Genomic DNA, 16,596 nt, shown 5'->3' with positions numbered 1-16,596 from the left:
TCTAATCACACCACACCATACTAACTCTTCCAAAGTAATGCCTCAAGATGTCATTGCCATTTTCTATGGACCCGTCAGGAGAGGGAGAGAGATGAGATTCAGAGCTCAGAATATGCCTGTCCTGAGTTAGTTCATCTTAAGGAAGGCACTTCTAAGTCGAGCCCAGTAAAGCTCCACCTAGCACTGGCATCAAGCTATGACTGGCCGAATGTGTGAATGGGCCACTGTAAATATATAACACCACAGACATAGCCTCACATCATTTAAAATGCAACACTTCTCTGTGCAAAATCATTTTCAGACATGCAGCTGCCAGACGTCCAGCAGATGGTGGTGACGTCTGGAGAAGTGATGCACTGTTGTATTTGCTGAAGCATTCCTACTAACTTTTCATACTATTTGACTTTGTTTTGATGGAGTCTGTATGGAAATTGTCATACTACGTGCAGCCAACCCTTCGGAATGATTAGGTGCATTAGGTGCACAGCATGTTGCAGTCCACGCTTTAAGGACCACAGGACTGGGTTTATTAAGGAGCATGTGCTGAGATGTTAAGAAATTTATATTTAAGGACACTGAATAACGTTCATAATGGTGATTATGTCATGCAGCAAACCGGTCTGCCCAGCACAGGAAATAATGTACAGGGGAGGGAGAGTTTATCTGGGACTACAGTGGAACCAAAATTCTTGAAAAAGGCAAGAAGAAATAATCAACAACCCAGCCCACTAGCAAGTCCCCAACTACATGCATTGCTTCTCACGCTATTTTAATACAGAATTCCAAAAACAGCCATGACTGGGTCCGTGCAATGAATGTTAAACAGCAAGAAATAAATAATAATAATAATAATAATAATAATAATAATAATAATAATAATGGCAGCAAATCAGGTCTGAAAAAGTCTGGTCAACACAGGACTGACTTCAGCGGAGTTCTACTCAGAGCAGACAAATTAAAATTAACGGAGTTAATCACCTCCATAGATTTCAATGACTTTACTCTGTGTATGACGAACAGTGGGCAGGAGGAACCTAGAAGGGCATTGTTTCACCCGTGAAAACTCCGGGAAGAATCATTCTAACAACTGATACAAGGAAGAAGATAAAAAGAATACCAGACAAATTGGGGGTGGTAAAGGCTGGCCAGAAAACATCACGCGGACAGTTAGATAAATCAGCTCCACCATGCACATACTCGGCTCTCCAGAGCAAAAGGAGCTAGAAACAGATATCAAAAGTACGGCATGCATTGATACTGAATTAACGGGGGGGGGGAGAGTCAAATTGTACAGTTGAAACTAGAAAGGTTACAAAGGGAGGATGCATCTAAAATCAACACCCTCGTCCCGCAAGACAACTTGTTCAAGCTGTTTCGGGAACGTAGGAGTAGAGTATCCACTCATTGTAACAATAAGGTTGTATGTTGATTTAACACGCACACTCATCTCTGTATTCATCTTCACTGAAAAACGACACCTGGCCAAACGGTAACTTTATAATGCCCCTCCTCCCCAAAAATAGATGTCGCCTATAATGCTGAAGACCAATCTGTTTGTCCGCAAACCACTTAGACTAAATGAGGAGTGGGGAATGGAAGCAGATCTTGAGTCCAGGCAGAGGCTAGTAGTGGGAATATAACAGTCTAGCCACCACCAACCCACAAAGGGTTTTTGGCATAACCATGCTGTGTAGCCTGAGATGCGAACGATTTTCATTAGGCCCTAATTTGTTTATTTTTCGAGGTATGTGCGTCTGAACCACTGGCTCCTGGTCACCCGGGTGCAGGCAGGGTCATGCACGTACAAACTGCTGCAGAATCAGTAGCACACCCGGATAAAATCATAATAAAAATCCCCAGCCTGGAGATGTTTCATTTCAAGAACTAAAATTTAAAAAGCTCCGTGAGCTCGCGCGTGCCCGCGAGCGCGCGCTGTATAGAGGGATTAGTGGCTGGTGCATCAAACGTGTGTGTCTGTGTGCATGTTAAATTTAGTAAGGTTAAATATAGCAAGTGAGATGGCAATGGACACCTTTGCACCAACCTCGTGCGCGTGGAACGGATTGTTTGGGAAGCATCGCTCGCTACTCTTCCCCACAACACACACATACACACAGAGGTAATACGCGCGCGCGCGCACTCCCCATTCCGATTTCCCCTGCTCTCTCCCAGGCCCAGCCCACGAAGAGCTTTGGTCTACCTTCCGTGCTAGTGGGGCTGTCTATGAAAGTAATCCGCTGGCGCTAACCTCTTACAGTCCTCATCTCCATTCCTGTCCCCGCCCCCCGCCCCAACTCTATTTTGTCTCCATGGCAATTGTTATGCATTCAAAAGAAGAAGAAAAGCAATCCAGTCCCTTGCATGGGGGAAAGCTTGAAAGTCAGTGTGGGTTTGGGGAGTGGCTGAGGGAGGGAAGATAAGATGCAAAGCATCACATGTCCTCTTTCGGACACATGCAACCTTCGGTGGACAATTTGCAAGAAGCCCCCCACCACGCCGCACCACCAGCCTTCCACCCCTGTCCCCCCCTTCTTTGCACGAGCTGTATCTAAACGCCCAGGCCACCTGGGCGTAATATCCTATTGTTTCCTCTCCAATGTGGGCTGGAATAACCTACACGGACGGATGCGCTAGTAGATGGGCTCCAACACCAGGTAGTTAAACCGCCCTCTTTTGCATAGAGTTGCCAGGGGGAGGGGGCGGCGGTGCCAGAAAGGACACGAGGGGTAGTGGTACCCCATGTCTCTCCTCCATCTGTGGTACCTCTGAAGATCCCTGGGAATGTTGCAGGGTTATTTGGCAGGGAGGAAGTAACAGGGCGAGAGAGACGCGTGTGAAGACTTCTGACTTTTGCCAAGCACCGCATGAGTGAGCATCGCCGGCTATGTTCGCTGCTACTACCCACCCCAGGAGGAGGGGGGAATGGCACGTTTCCCTTGCGCGCATACGCGCAAACACACACACACCACACGCCCCACATATATCAGGCTACAGCCCCAGCCCCAATTGCTACCACCAAGATGATAATTATAAAGAAATAAAGGAGGGGTTGATATTCCCACACTTCCTGGTACCTCCAGATCTGTTGCAGAACACGGGAGCCGGCGAGGCACATGCTGCCTCTCCCCGCGGCGCTCGCACACAAAGGAAGGCACCCCAACTGTCAGCGCCAAGGAAGACACTGCAGCATTAGAAAAGGTCTACCTCCACCCCCAAATGTGGTTTTCCCGCCCTTCACAATGCTGGAAAGAGGGAGGTAGAAGAGGACCTGTCAAGCCCAAACACCTTGGGAAGCCAGCCCCCACCCACCCAGGCAAAATAAGATAAAATAATGCCTTAAAGCAAGCGAACTGGGGGAGATAGGAAAGAGGCTTCCGTTGTCCCCATTTATTCTCCCCCTCCCGTTCTTTCTTCCCAGAGCTCAGTACGGAAAGGGAAAGGCAGAAAGAGAGACAAAGGAAATTCTAGAGAGGAGGGGGGTGTATAGACAAAGGAGTGTTGCGCGGGGTGGGGGGCAGTGGAGAATGCAGGAGGAAGAGGAGGAGAAGGGGTAGGCAAAACACAGAGAGAGAGAGAGACACACGCACACACCTGGCCGGGCCCCTTACCTTTAGATGCATCTTTCTCTTCCTTTGACTTGATAACCTTCCCACTCATAGATCCCAGTTTGGTTGTAAAATCCCCCCAAGAGACCTCGTGTGGACAATCCGACTGGACTTCCAGAAAATGCAGGCAGTGGATGGAGATGTGTGGACGGAGCGATGAGAGCGCCTTCTCTTTCCCCCCACCTTTCTTTTGTGGGTAAACGAAGAGGGGGTTGGAGAGAGGAGGGAAATCCTAAAAGCAAAATGTATTTTTCTTAAAAAATAATAAATAAATAAGGAAGGGGACGGGGGGAAGAAGAGAAGGGAAAGAGGGGAAGAAAGGAAGAATCAGGAGGAAATCTTGATGGCTCCTCGTGCTTTCTCCTGGTGCAGGAGGGTTCTTAAAGCCCACCACCACTGCCAAAGACTGTATTGAACCTGCTGGCTGGTGCTGTCTCTCTCCCCCCTCCTGCCTAGTACAGGAGAAAGGGGGGCAGTGAAAGCGAGGGGGGTCCCCTGGACATCCGCAGGATTCTCCCTCGCCTTGGCTGGGAGGTTTGCAAGAGACAAAAGCAGTTTGCTGCCTCTCTCTCCCCCGCCAGAGATTTCCTCTCCTCCTTCCACCTTTCCCAGGCAGCAGGAGAGGAGGAGGAGGAGGAAGGGACCACCACTCCTAATAGCTCCAGCCCACCCCCACCCCCCAGATGCTACTGGCAGGCAGAGAATTACACACACCTCTCTTGTTCTCCCCACTCAAGCGAAGGGCGGTGGGGTTGCCGCTTGGGGGAGGGAGCGTGCAATTTCCCTGCCTCCCCCCGCTCCTACACACACGATTCTTGTAAAAGTCTAGGGAGGTGTTGGAAGAAACGAAGGGGGGGTCATTACACTGCAGAGAGGGGCGTGGATAAAACTTGCAGGGTTTCTTTTCAAACACAGGAGAGTCGCTCAACAAATTGTATGTTCAGGTAGGGAGAATAGCTATGGGCAAAGCTGTTCCCCAGGTGAAGAGAGAGGCGCTACCTGTTGGGTGTGGAGTAAAAGAGGGATGGGCGGGGGCTGCTTCTGCGTGGCCAAAAAAGAAAGGAGAGCAAATGCGTAATAAAAGAGGGTTTCGAATTTGCATGAAATTTGCATATGGAATTTGCATAGCAACGCAATGCTCCTCCATAGGGAAGCCTATGACCTGTGTGCCTGCTCTCCAGGTTCTGGATGTGGAGCAACTTCCAAGGGCCGCCTTGCCCTCCCTTCTTGATCTTTAAGGCAGACTTCAACCCAGCATCTCTTCCAACCAAGGACACCTTCCAATAAAGGGCTGGCCTCTAAGAGAGGGTTGGCCTCTGTTAGGGAAGGCAGAATTTTACTTCCCTGGGACAGCGGAAGTAAAGAATCCAAGACAGCAATCCTATTGGGCATGCTGGACTGGTGGTAAGTCCCATTACACACCATGGAGCTTACTTCCAAGTAGACATGCCTAGGATCATGCTGTTATTTCACAGTGGGTGAAAAGGGCAAAATACCACACCACCTGCACCCAGCTGCTTAGCTCAATATCTGGAAGGCATTAATGCCTTTAATTTTCAGCTGCAACCACCCTGTGTGGATTTAAACATTCACTAAACCAGAGGGTAGATTTACACCATGGGAAGGAGGAAGAAACTCTAGGACCACTTTTTTGAATTGGGCTTTGGTGAGACCCAAGCTGGAATTGTGGACCTTCACATCTTCCTTTTTACCCATCCCCTTTCACCTTCATCAAGTTTTCATCTTACAGCTGCAGAAAATGCAAACAGCTCCAGCTTTTGGTGGCTGCTCAGGCAAGACACCCTCCATGGGACCCCCCTTCCTCAGTGAGGCTCCCACTTCACTTCCATTGTCGCCATCCACTGCCCCACCTCTTCCTCACCATTGCAGCCTCTTGCTTGCTTGCCAGTTAGAGAGCCAATGAGCAAGAGGGCTGAGACATCTCTGGCTCCTCAACATCACTGCTCCTGTTACCTGGGCAAGAGCAAGAGGAGGGTGAAGCAAGGAGGCTGCAGTGGTGAAGAGGAGGCCCAGTCCCAGGAGGCTCTTGTTAGCAGCCCCCAGGAAATGCCTGGCTGTGCTGACTCTTGATGTCATGCAGCCCCTGAAGCCAACAGAACCAAAGCTGAACAGAGGAGTTGGAAAGGTCTACCAAGGCAAGAACCATGAGGATAAGTATCCACAACACTTATTCTCCCACTGCTTGTGAATTCTTCTTCCTAATTAAGAAAGGGGGGGAATAGTGTTTGCCATCCTTCCCCCCCCCCCAGGTAAGTCCCCATCCAACAGAATGGTAGGACTTTCCAAGTCACCTGGGTGAAAAGAATCCATAGGTTATGTATTGTCCATGCCTTTAGCCGTAAACAAATTATGAAAAATCTGGATTTTAAAATTCTTTAAGTGGTACGTGTGTGTGTGTGTGTGTGTGTGTGTGTGTGTGTGTGTGACTTTGATGAGTTGAGGAAGTTCTCCAATCCTGGACACACATCTTGGTGTTCAGGCATAATGAATGGCTTCCAAAGGTAACATCATCTTCATCTTAAATGCCAAATAACTCCCCAAGAAGGATGTTGAGCATTTTCTTAAAGAGGAAAAGAAAAGTGATGATTACCTTTGGTGTCACTGAACATGCATTTTGGAGGAGGCAGAGCTGCGTCCTCCACTCAAAGTCTTGCATTGCAAAACTTAAAATGCAAATTTTGACTGGATTTGAATGCATGCTGAGCTTCTCTCGGCTGATATTCTGGAGTCAGTCAATAAATCACTTTATGCCTAAAACATCAAACTTCCATTAATCCCAGGGGTGTGAAAGCTTTTTTTCAAACTGAGGGCCACATTCCTCTCCAGGTGACCTTCTGGGGGCCATATGCCAGTGACAAGTGGGGATGGATGCAAAACTGGGCAGGGCAAGTAATGTGAATTATACCTTTGTTCAGTAGGCTGCTTTCTGCCCATGCTCACACAACCCTTTCTGCCCTCCATGCAGGCAAGCAAAAGGCATGATCAGAGTTCAAGGACACAGTCCAGCCTGGCAAAAGCACTTGGGATGAAAAGCAAGACCAGAGAGTGGATTGTAGAGATGAGGGGTGACTTGGGGCAAGTTTGAAGGGCCAGATAGAGATAGCCTGCAGGCCTGAGGTTCCCCATTCTCAATCTACTCTGATGCCCTCCTCCAATAATGGGCATGTGTCCTACTTTGCAGAATGCAATCCTCTATTTTATGGACTGTCCAGTCCGAGTTTGGTTTAAGGATAATGGATCATAAGAAGGGAGAGCAGCTGGATCCATTAAGTTGCCCATTCACAGTCAGCACCTAGGACAGCAGACAATGTCTGCTTATGTGGGCTGATCCACATAACTATATGATATATAGGTAGCTGCAGAGGTTTTTTTAATAAGCTGGAACTCACTGGAACACAATGTCAGCACCTCTCAGCTGGGCATCATTGCCATTATAAGAGAACAAGGGAGGTGTTCATGGTGAGTTCTGACACCTCTTTTTCTAGAAATATAGCACTGAAGGTAGGTAGGTAGGATCATAGAATTGCAGAGTTGGTAGGTGCCACAAGGGTCATCTAGTCCAACCCATCGCAAGGCAGGAATCTTGCACCCAATGTGGTCCTCAAACCCACAACCCTGAGATTAAGGGGTCTCATGCTCTACCAGTTGAGCTATCTGATAGATGACAGCTGCCTTGTTATCTGACGGAAGCAATCTTTATCTGGTTCAGTATGCATACATTTCACACACTGAAACAATGAGGAGGTTGAAGGGGAGGGAATAACACTTTTTAATGGTTTGTCTTTACACGTTGCCCTAAAGAGAGGCCATCCCGCCTGCAGAAGAGTGAAGGGAGAAGACCTCATCTGAAATGGCATCTAATGTCTCCAGCTACTTATACTAAGAATAATCACCTTTTATGTTAAACAGTGTCACCTGATTAACTGGAGGTGTCTTATTAATTGATGCAAACTTCAAAAGAAGAAGATTAAAACAGATTAAAAATTGCAGCCTTAGAGAGGGAACGATGTGGGTTGCTACTAGAGGACACTAGGAATGCTCCAAACTCATGCAATTCATATCTCAATAGTTCTTTTGAAGGTTTCCCAGCTTGAGTTTTAAGAATGTGTATCAGAAATTATACACATGCCTCAGATTTTTGCATCAGTGGAGAAGGGTTGTAAGTAGTGGCCCCTCAAAAGAGGTAAGCGCACAAGAACATAAGGAGAGCCTGCTGGATCAGGCCAGTGGCTCATCTAGTCCAGCATCCTGCTCTCGCAGTGGCCAACCAGATGCCCCCATGGGAAGCCTGAAAGCAGGATCTGAACACAAAACCAACTCTCTCCTCCTGTGGTTTCCAGCAATGGGTATTCAGAAACATTGCTTCCTCTGGCCATGGCTGCAAGGTCAAGCCCAGCGGCTCACCTCATCCAGCGTCCTGTTCTCACAGCAGACCTGATGCCTATTTTAAGCCCGCAAGCAAGACTTGAGTGGAACTGTAGCTCTCCTACACTGACCTGCACTGCTAGTTGAATGTAGCCCACTCAATGAGCCCTGCAGTCTGCCAGACACAAGAGGCACCACATGTGGTTGGTGAATTGTTTAATGGGTCACAAGCTTTGCAGGCAAGAGCTAGAATCAGATCTAATTAATGGCTGGCTACATGTGCATAGGATATATGCTCGCACTACCCAACCCTTCCTGCTCTGACCCTTCCCAGCCTTTCAGAAAGCACCAGCATTTTAAGAGTGTTGGATAATGATAAGGAGGTGTGGATGTTCCCAGCTGATGTCATCCATCTCCTGGCCAATCACAATCAATGGGGTCTTTCTGCTTCATTGCCCCATTTGCTGTATGAAAGTCAGAACCCCCAATAGTCTGACCCAGGCACAATGTCACAGACAGAATTTAATGAGCAGGAAACATTTGCCTTCTGGAGCTGTCTGGAGCTAGGCAGCAATTAATTCATAGACCACAGCAGAGCTGCATAAGATGTCAGCCACCACAAGCCCTTTCAGTCTGCTTGCTTTTTTTCTTTTCTTCTTTTCATTTTAAAATATTTAGCACTCCCAGAACATTTCCATATCTGGAGCATGGTTTTCTGCAGATCACAAAGGCACATATTTTGGTATGATTTTATTAAGGGTCTAATTCCATGAATGGTTGGATACAGCCACCTCGGTCTGGTCAATGCCTGGATAGGAGATCACCCAGGATCCCAGTGGGACACTACTTTGAGTTCCATAATGTTAGAAAGTTGAGATACGAGTGTCAAAGTCTTATATTCCAATACTTATCTCAGGTCTCCACATATCAGTCCTTCTGTAGCCAAAAGGGCATTTGCCAATGCACAATAGACTGTAAGAAGAGCCGTACTGGATCAAGCCAAAAGGGGGTCCATCTAGTCTAGCACCCGCTTCTCACAGTGGCCAACAGATGCCCATGGAAAGCCCTGAAGCAGGACTCTCCCCACTTGTAATCCTCAGCAACTGGTATTCATTCGCCCATTCCAACAGTGAAGGTGTAATATACAGATTGGGGCTAGCAGCCATGGAGAGCCTTCTACTCCATGGATTTGTCTAATTCTCTTTAAAAGCCACCCAGGTTGGTGGCCATCACTGTCTCTTGTACAACAATGCGCTATGTGAAGAAGGCCTTCCTTTTGTCTGTTATGAATCTTCCAACATTCCTCTTCATTGGGTGGCTCTATGTTCTAGTGCAATGAGAGAAGGAGAAAAAAACTTTTCTCTACCCACTTTCACCATACCATGTGTTCTGTTATACATTTATTTAATGTCTCCCTTACTCAAGGTGTAAGAAGGCTTGGTGAAACCCTTAAGTTAGCAGAAACACAGAAAATCTTTAGAAGGCAACTCCAAAACAGCCCAATGGGAACTGAGCATGCTCTATGGCCACAGAGTAGGACAGTCGGTAGAGCATAATCTCAAGGCCCATGGTTTTGAGTCCCATGTTGGGCAAAAGATTCCTGCATTGCAGAGGGTTGGACCAGATGACCCTTGTGGTCACTTTTAATTCTACATTTCTATGATTCTATGAAGTAGGGTTGACCTCTTTATCCAGGACATGCCCTCTTTTTCATGGATATGTAAAATAGTCATCATAGAGATCCATAGTTAAAAGCAGACATCAGCAAATGTATCCTCCCTTTTTTCCTCTTTAAAATACGGTAACCCTACAGTGGCCACTGTGGGGCAGGGGACATGGAAAACTGAAAAAAAAAGCAGAACAGAGGAGCTAGAATCATAAACAGCAAAACTTTGCACTGCAACATTCTTTTGCAGCCCTCACTTGTCACTCTGAATTTGGAGAAGAGCCATTGTACTCGGTACAATAACAAAGAGAGAGAGTTTATAACACATATTTTAGTGCCAAATAGTCTTTCAATCATTAACACAGCCACTTTTAGATGTCTAAATCTGGGGTGGGGAATAGGTGTTTTTCTTCCTGTTATTGAAAGCCTTTGGAACCAAGCAAAGTTGGACCAGGAGGTGAGAGCCAGGAATGATGAAATGGTGTCAGCATCAGACAAGAGCAAGAGATAGGACACTGGATCAAATCTCTGCTCAGCTAGGAAGCTTACTGGGTGACCTTGGGCTAATGGCTCCTTCTCAGCTTCACCTACATTGCAAGGTTGTGAGGGGAGGATAAAATGGAGAGGGTGGGCAGGGTTAGGCTGAGCTCCTGCCCTGCAGGGAAGGGCAGGTTTCAAATAAGAAATAAGAGTAAATAATAATAACAACAAATATTTTTTTAAAAAAATAAATAAAATACCCAGAACAAACTTAGTTGGGCTCTAAGGTGCTACTGGACAATTTTTTATTTTTTATTTTTTTATTTCGACTGTGTCAGACCAACACGGCTACCTACCTGAACAAATAAAATTGTGTTTTCTGTTTGGGACACCTTGATAAGAATCAGAATGACACTCTTTACAGGTGGTGGCAAAGATGGCACATTGTGCTTCAGAGAGTGCTAGCTGATTGCTCTCAACAGCTATTTCTTTCTCTCCTGAAAACTGACATGCTTCTCCACACACACTTCCCACAACAAACTCGGCTAAGGATGATGTGATATAAGAACATGCTTTATACTAAGCCAGGCTTCTGATCCAGCAAACTTCGTATTGTCCACACAGCAGGCAACTGTTCTTCAGGGTTTCAGGTAGGAAAATTGCAGCTCTACCTGGAGATGACGGGGATTGAATCTGAGACCTTCTGCATACACAGCAGATGCTCTACCACCAGGGGTTGGCAACCTAAGGCCCATGGGCCACAAGCAGCCCACGGGGGTCATTTAACTGGCCCATAAGCCACCCCAAAACCAAGCTGCCCACTCAGCGAGTCCCAGTGTGCTGCGCTAAACCAGCACAGTGTGGTGCGGGGACTCGCTTCCGCAGCACTGGAAATCACGTCTGCGCAGACGCAGACACTGGAAATCGCAAGTGCGCACGCTCACGCACGCGAGCAATCTGGCCCATGGAGGGATCTCTGCTTGAGTGAATCAGCCCATGCGAGGTAAACCTTGCCAATCCCTGCTCTGCCACTAATGTGTGGCTGAAGGAGCAGTGGTTCAGGGTTGAAGACCCATTGCTATTACTGCAGCAGGGTCCCAGCAGACTTTCTGGCTCCAATTTCCTTCAGCCACTCAATTAGCAGGAAAGTGAGTTTTTTAGCCTCTGGAAATAAATCTTCTCACCCTTTGAGCTGATTGGAACCAATTGGAGCTGATTGGAGGGGAGGAGTTTTTGTTTTTGCTCTTGTTCTTGTTTTTATGTAGTTTGTGTTCTCATTTTGTATTTCTATGTTGTTAACTGCCCTGTGATCTTCAGATGAAGCGTGGTATGCATATTTAATAAATCATCATCATCATCATCATCATCAAGGAGTTGATTTAGCCTCTTATTGGCTCCTAGGGTCACTCTGGAGAAGGAGCCCAGGAAGAACACAGAGCACGGATTGTTCTGTGTGCTCCAAAGCACACAGGAACAGTGAAAACACCAGGTGCTTCAGTTTCAGGAGAGTGGCTGCAAGTTCTGCTGCGTACAATAGGACCTCAAGAAAAACATGACTTACACCACTCTGAAAGAATATATCAGAGCACTTCCAAACTGTCCATTCCAGGTAGTAACAACATGTGGACATCTGTACTGGTGACTGCAATGCATTCCTAATTATAATATTATTGCATAATATTAAAGGGTTGCTTAATCTTAGAAGGATGTGTTGTGTGGCTGTGACTACCCTGCACTTCTGAATTTTCCATGCATGGTGTCATGGTAGTCAGGAATGGATTCATCTTACATTTTACTGAAATTCTACAAACCACTGCAAAAAGGGCATCAGGGATCAAATCTCCCCATCACCCCTACATTTTCCATCCCAACCCTTTCCGCTGTTATTCCATGATTCAAGCAAAGCCATCCCCAATTCAGGATTGCATTTCATTTGCTGCTGGAGAGGGCGGGGTTGTTGACAAAGACAAGGAGTCTGGAAGACTAGAGAGTCTCCAGTAAGAGAGTCATGGAACAAAGACGGTTAAATGTTACAGCACAAACAGAAGTGTTTTCTTTGAGAGGCAGGGAGGCAAAGATTTGTCACTCCAAGGCCAGGATATCTTGCCTCATTGCCCTCCCCTTTTAAGAAAGCTTTAAAAAAATACTTTGCATAAAAGGGCACCAGGGCAAAATGATGGGGTGAGACTTCAGCTGCCCATCATCTTAAGAGAATCTATATTTGTAAATTAGCATTTGAAAATCTAGTGAAAATCTGTGTCATGGGCCAGGGTCCCACATCCTTTATGTACCTAGCAATGCAACCCAAACATGATCAGGTGGTTGGGAAACCTCCTCCAGAAGGAAAGTTTGAAAGCGTTTGAATAACTTTTTATTTTACTTGGAGTGGCGGGCAGCATAGCACCACAGGAAGCTGCCTCGTGCTGCCTCAGAGCCTTGGTATTGTCTACACTGACTGGCAGCAGCTCTCCAGGGTTTCAGGCAGGGTTTTCTCCCATCCGTAGCTGGAGATGTTGGAGACTGATGCTGTGACCTTCTGCAGGTAAAGCAGATGCTCTGCTTCAGCAATGAGGGACAGGACAGCACTGAGAGAGCTTCTCGGTGGATGTGGAGAAAATGGCTATGCTACAAGGACTTTTCCCCTCTGTCTCTCAAATCTGCAAGAACTTAGGATCTATCAAAAGTGGAATAAAGGGCGGGTGATTCAAGCCAGACAAAGAAAGGACTTCTTCACCTGTACAGTTATTGAAATTCAAGGTAGAGATGGCCACTAGCTTAGAGGGAATTTGGGGCAGTCTTTGCCAACTTGGCATCCTCCCGGTGCTTTGGGCTACAATTCCCATCAGCCTCCACCAGCACTGGTTGGCAAAGATTGATTCTGGAGGAAAACACAGAGGGGGAAGAGAGCTGGCCACAACCTACGAGAGTTAAATGGACCCTCCATATTTAGAATCAGTATATCCCGAATGCTGCTTTCCAAATGGGCAACAGTAGGAGAGGGATATTCACCACCACCCACTCCTTGCTGGCTTCCCAAGGCCACAGTAGAAAGAAGGATCTGGTCAGACCCAACCAGACTATCCTTATCCTCTTTGTAATTCCAATTAAAAGTAGAGACATCACCTTGCCAACAAAGGCCCGTATAGTAAAAGCTATGGTTTTCCCAGTAGTGATGTATGGAAGTGAGAGCTGGACCATAAAGAAGGCTGATTGCCGAAGAATGGATGCTTTTGAATTATGGTGCTGGAGGAAACTCTTGAGAGCCCCGTGGACTGCAAGAAGATCAAACCTATCCATTCTGAAGGAAATCAGCCCTAAGTGCTCACTGGAAGGACAGGTCCTGAAGCTGAGGCTCCAATACTTTGGTCACCTCATGAGAAGAGAAGACTCCCTGGAAAAGACCCTGATGTTGGGAAAGATTGAGGGCACAAGGAGAAGGGGACGACAGAGGACGAGATGGTTGGATAGTGTTCTCGAAGCTACCAGCATGAGTTTGACCAAACTGTGGGAGGCAGTGGAAGACAGAAGTGCCTGGCGTGCTCTGGTCCAGGGGGTCACGAAGAGTCGGACACGACTAAACGACTAAACAACAACAATTCCAATTAAACCACAAGGGAATTATGCGAGGGGGAGATAGAAGCTTGTAAAGAACCTATATAAACAGTGCGAAAACCAATGATACTTTTTCATGTTCTTCCCTGGATGCACGAGCTTTTTATTTTCTTTCAAAGTTGGATCCAGTTCACCCAAACAATGCTCCCCTCCCCACCACCACTGTGTCACCTACCTTAATCCGAGAAAGGGCTGTGAGCTGTGTGCCTTAGAAGCTATTCCTGGCCAGGAGTTCCAGTGCTCTACAGAAGTAAAAATCCTGAATTAATCCTATGCGTTTAGCATGTGCTTAAAAAATCCCCAAGAACAATGGCACAAAAACAAAACAAAACACAAATCTCTGTCCTTAAAAAAACAACACAACTCCTTCTCCCAGTTTCCCGTGGCCTTGGGAAAACACTCAAGAGGAACAACCCTCTGTATCTGGTAGACCGTGAGGAGGGGGAGGTTGACAGAAGAACGACCCATGCAGTAAAAAGGGTCAGAGACCTGCCATGCCCAGCCAAAGAAGCGGCAAGTCACAGGGTTTCTCCAGCAGCTATTTTTAGTGAAACAGAATTCCTCAAGTTGTTTTGACTTCCCAAGTTGCTCTCCTCTAAGTGCTGGAGAAGGCAGCTGTGCATCCAGATCATCTTACAGCATGGAGGATCCCTTTCAGAGCCAAAGTTGGAGAGGAGAGGCCCCAGGAAGAGACGAATGGTCAGGGGTGCTGTCAAGAAAGGGCATTAGGGCAGCCGTCCATAGCTCCCCTTGGAGGAGGGCCAACAAAAGCGCTGGTTTGCCACATTTTGAACACATGCCCACCACAGTGATGCATACATATGTACACACAGAGAGTGTTCAGTTTCTTAAAGCATACCACAACGAATGAAGGGACTCACTCAGCTGCATGCCTTGAGGTAGACCAGCTGTAGAACCTCACTCTAAAAGTACAGTGATACCTCTGGTTAAGATCTTAATTTGTTGTGGAGGTCTTAAGTTACAGGGAACCAGACAGAGGGCTTTCTTGGTAGTGGCACCCGCCCCATGGAACACCCTCCCACCAGATGTCAAGGAGAAAAACAACTACCAGACTTTTAGAAGACATCTGAAGGCAGCCCTGTTTAGGGAAGCTTTTAATGTTTATTAGACTATTGTATTTTAATATTCTGTTGGAAGCTGCCCAGAGTGGCTGGGGAAACCCAGCCAGATGGGTGGGGTATAAATAATAAATTATTATTATTGTTGTTGTTGTTATTAGAAGAACTCCCATCAGTCTTGGTCAGGCCAGAACAGTACCAATCACAGCTGTTCTCTCTCTCTCTCTCTCATAGGATCTTAGACAGCAGGAGTGCCTGCCATTTCTGGGACTGTTTCTTTCCGCTGCTCCTATATTTGCAATCACTAACACTGATCCAAGTTTCTCTTTTGCACCTGTCTGCAGACGCCAAAAAGGATGGGGAATGAGAGAGTTCAGATGGCAGAACACGAGACTCTTAATTCCAGGGTTGTGGGTTCAAGCCCCAAGCTGCCGCATTCTGGATTAATTGCAGTTTCTGAGTCACCTTGAAAGGTAGCCCCACGTAGAGAGCATTGCAGTAGTCCAAGCGGGAGATAACTAGAGCATGCACCACTCTGGCGAGACAGTCTGCGGGCAGGTAGCATCTCAGCCTGCATACCAGATGGAGCTGGTAAACAGCTGCCCTGGACACAGAATTGACCTGTGCCTCCATGGACATCTGTGAGTCCAAAATGACTCCCAGGCTGCACACCTGGTCCTTCAAGGGCACAGTTACCCTATTCAGGACCAGGGAGTCCTCCACACCTGCCCGCCTCCTGTCCCCCAAAAACAGTACTTCTGTCTTGTCAGGATTCAACCTCAATCTGTTAGCCACCATCCATCCTCCAACTGCCTCCAGACACTCACACAGGACCTTCACCGCCTTCACTGATTCTGATTTGAAAGAGAGGTAGAGCTGGGTATCATCCGCATACTGATGAACACCCAGCCCAAACCCCCTGATGATCTCTCCCAGCAGCTGCATGTAGATGTTGAAAAGCATGGGGGAGAGGACAGAGCCCTGAGGAACCCCACAAGTGAGAGCCCAGGGGTATGAACACTCATCCCCCACCACCACTTTCTGCACACAGCCCAGGAGGAAGGAGTGGAAACACTGTATAACAGTGCCCCCAGCTCCCAGCCCCTCAAGATGGTCCAGAAGGATGTTATGGTTGATGGTATCAAATGCTGCTGAGAGATCCAGCAGAACTAGGAAACAGCTCTCACCTTTGTCCCTAGCCCACCGGAGATCATTGACCAGTGCAACCAAGGCAGTTTCAGTCCCATGATGGGGCCTGAATCCCGACTGGAAAGGATCCAAATGGTCCACTTCTTCCAGGCGTGCCTGGGGTTGTTCAGCAACCACTCGCTCACTCACCTTCCCCAAGAATGGAAGATTTGAGACTGGGTGATAGTTGGCCATATTGGCCTCATCTAAAGATAGTTTCTTAAGAAGCGGTTTGATAACTGCCTCTTTCAGCGGGTCTGGGAAGGCTCCCTCACAGAGAGAAGCATTTACCACCCCACGAAGGGCAAGGATCAAGGAGACAAGTGGTTGGTTTCACTCGTCCAAGCAGCCTGTCCACATCCTCGGAGGTAACAGATTGGAACTGATCCCACGCAACTTGACTAGACAGGACTCTAGCACTCTCCCACCCCGGCCCTGCTTCCACGGTGGAGTCTACCTCTTCCCAAATCTGAGCAACTTTATCTGCAAAAAACTTTGCAAAATCATTGCAGGAGATCGTGTGGCCCGTACTGGGCCCCGATGGAGCAGGTGTTTCTGATAGATTGTGAACCACCTGGAA

At 47.3% G+C, this 16,596-nt stretch overlaps 1 protein-coding gene across 6 annotated transcripts in view; it reads right to left on the bottom strand.

Moving 5' to 3' along the window:
* Positions 1-14,205, bottom strand: part of FGF13 (fibroblast growth factor 13) — a 220,767-nt gene extending 206,562 nt beyond the window's left edge. For 4 of the 6 annotated variants that reach the window (XM_053374875.1, XM_053374882.1, XM_053374878.1 and 1 more), the window contains exon 1: positions 3,609-4,231. In XM_053374875.1, coding sequence (XP_053230850.1) covers positions 3,609-3,657 — 49 coding nt within the window. In that variant the 5' untranslated portion in view covers positions 3,658-4,231. Of the gene's footprint in view, positions 1-3,608; positions 4,232-4,319; positions 4,406-13,924 lie in introns of those variants that run through there. The other 2 variants (XM_053374876.1, XM_053374877.1) reach the window with 2 other exon arrangements.
* Between the last annotated feature and the right edge of the window lie 2,391 nt (positions 14,206-16,596).

Source organism: Podarcis raffonei, chromosome Z, assembly GCF_027172205.1.
Source record: "Podarcis raffonei isolate rPodRaf1 chromosome Z, rPodRaf1.pri, whole genome shotgun sequence".
In the NCBI taxonomy this organism is placed as follows: Eukaryota; Metazoa; Chordata; class Lepidosauria; order Squamata; family Lacertidae; genus Podarcis; species Podarcis raffonei.
Note: the sequence above shows the minus strand (reverse complement) of the source record. Positions and strands in the feature narration are given on the sequence as shown.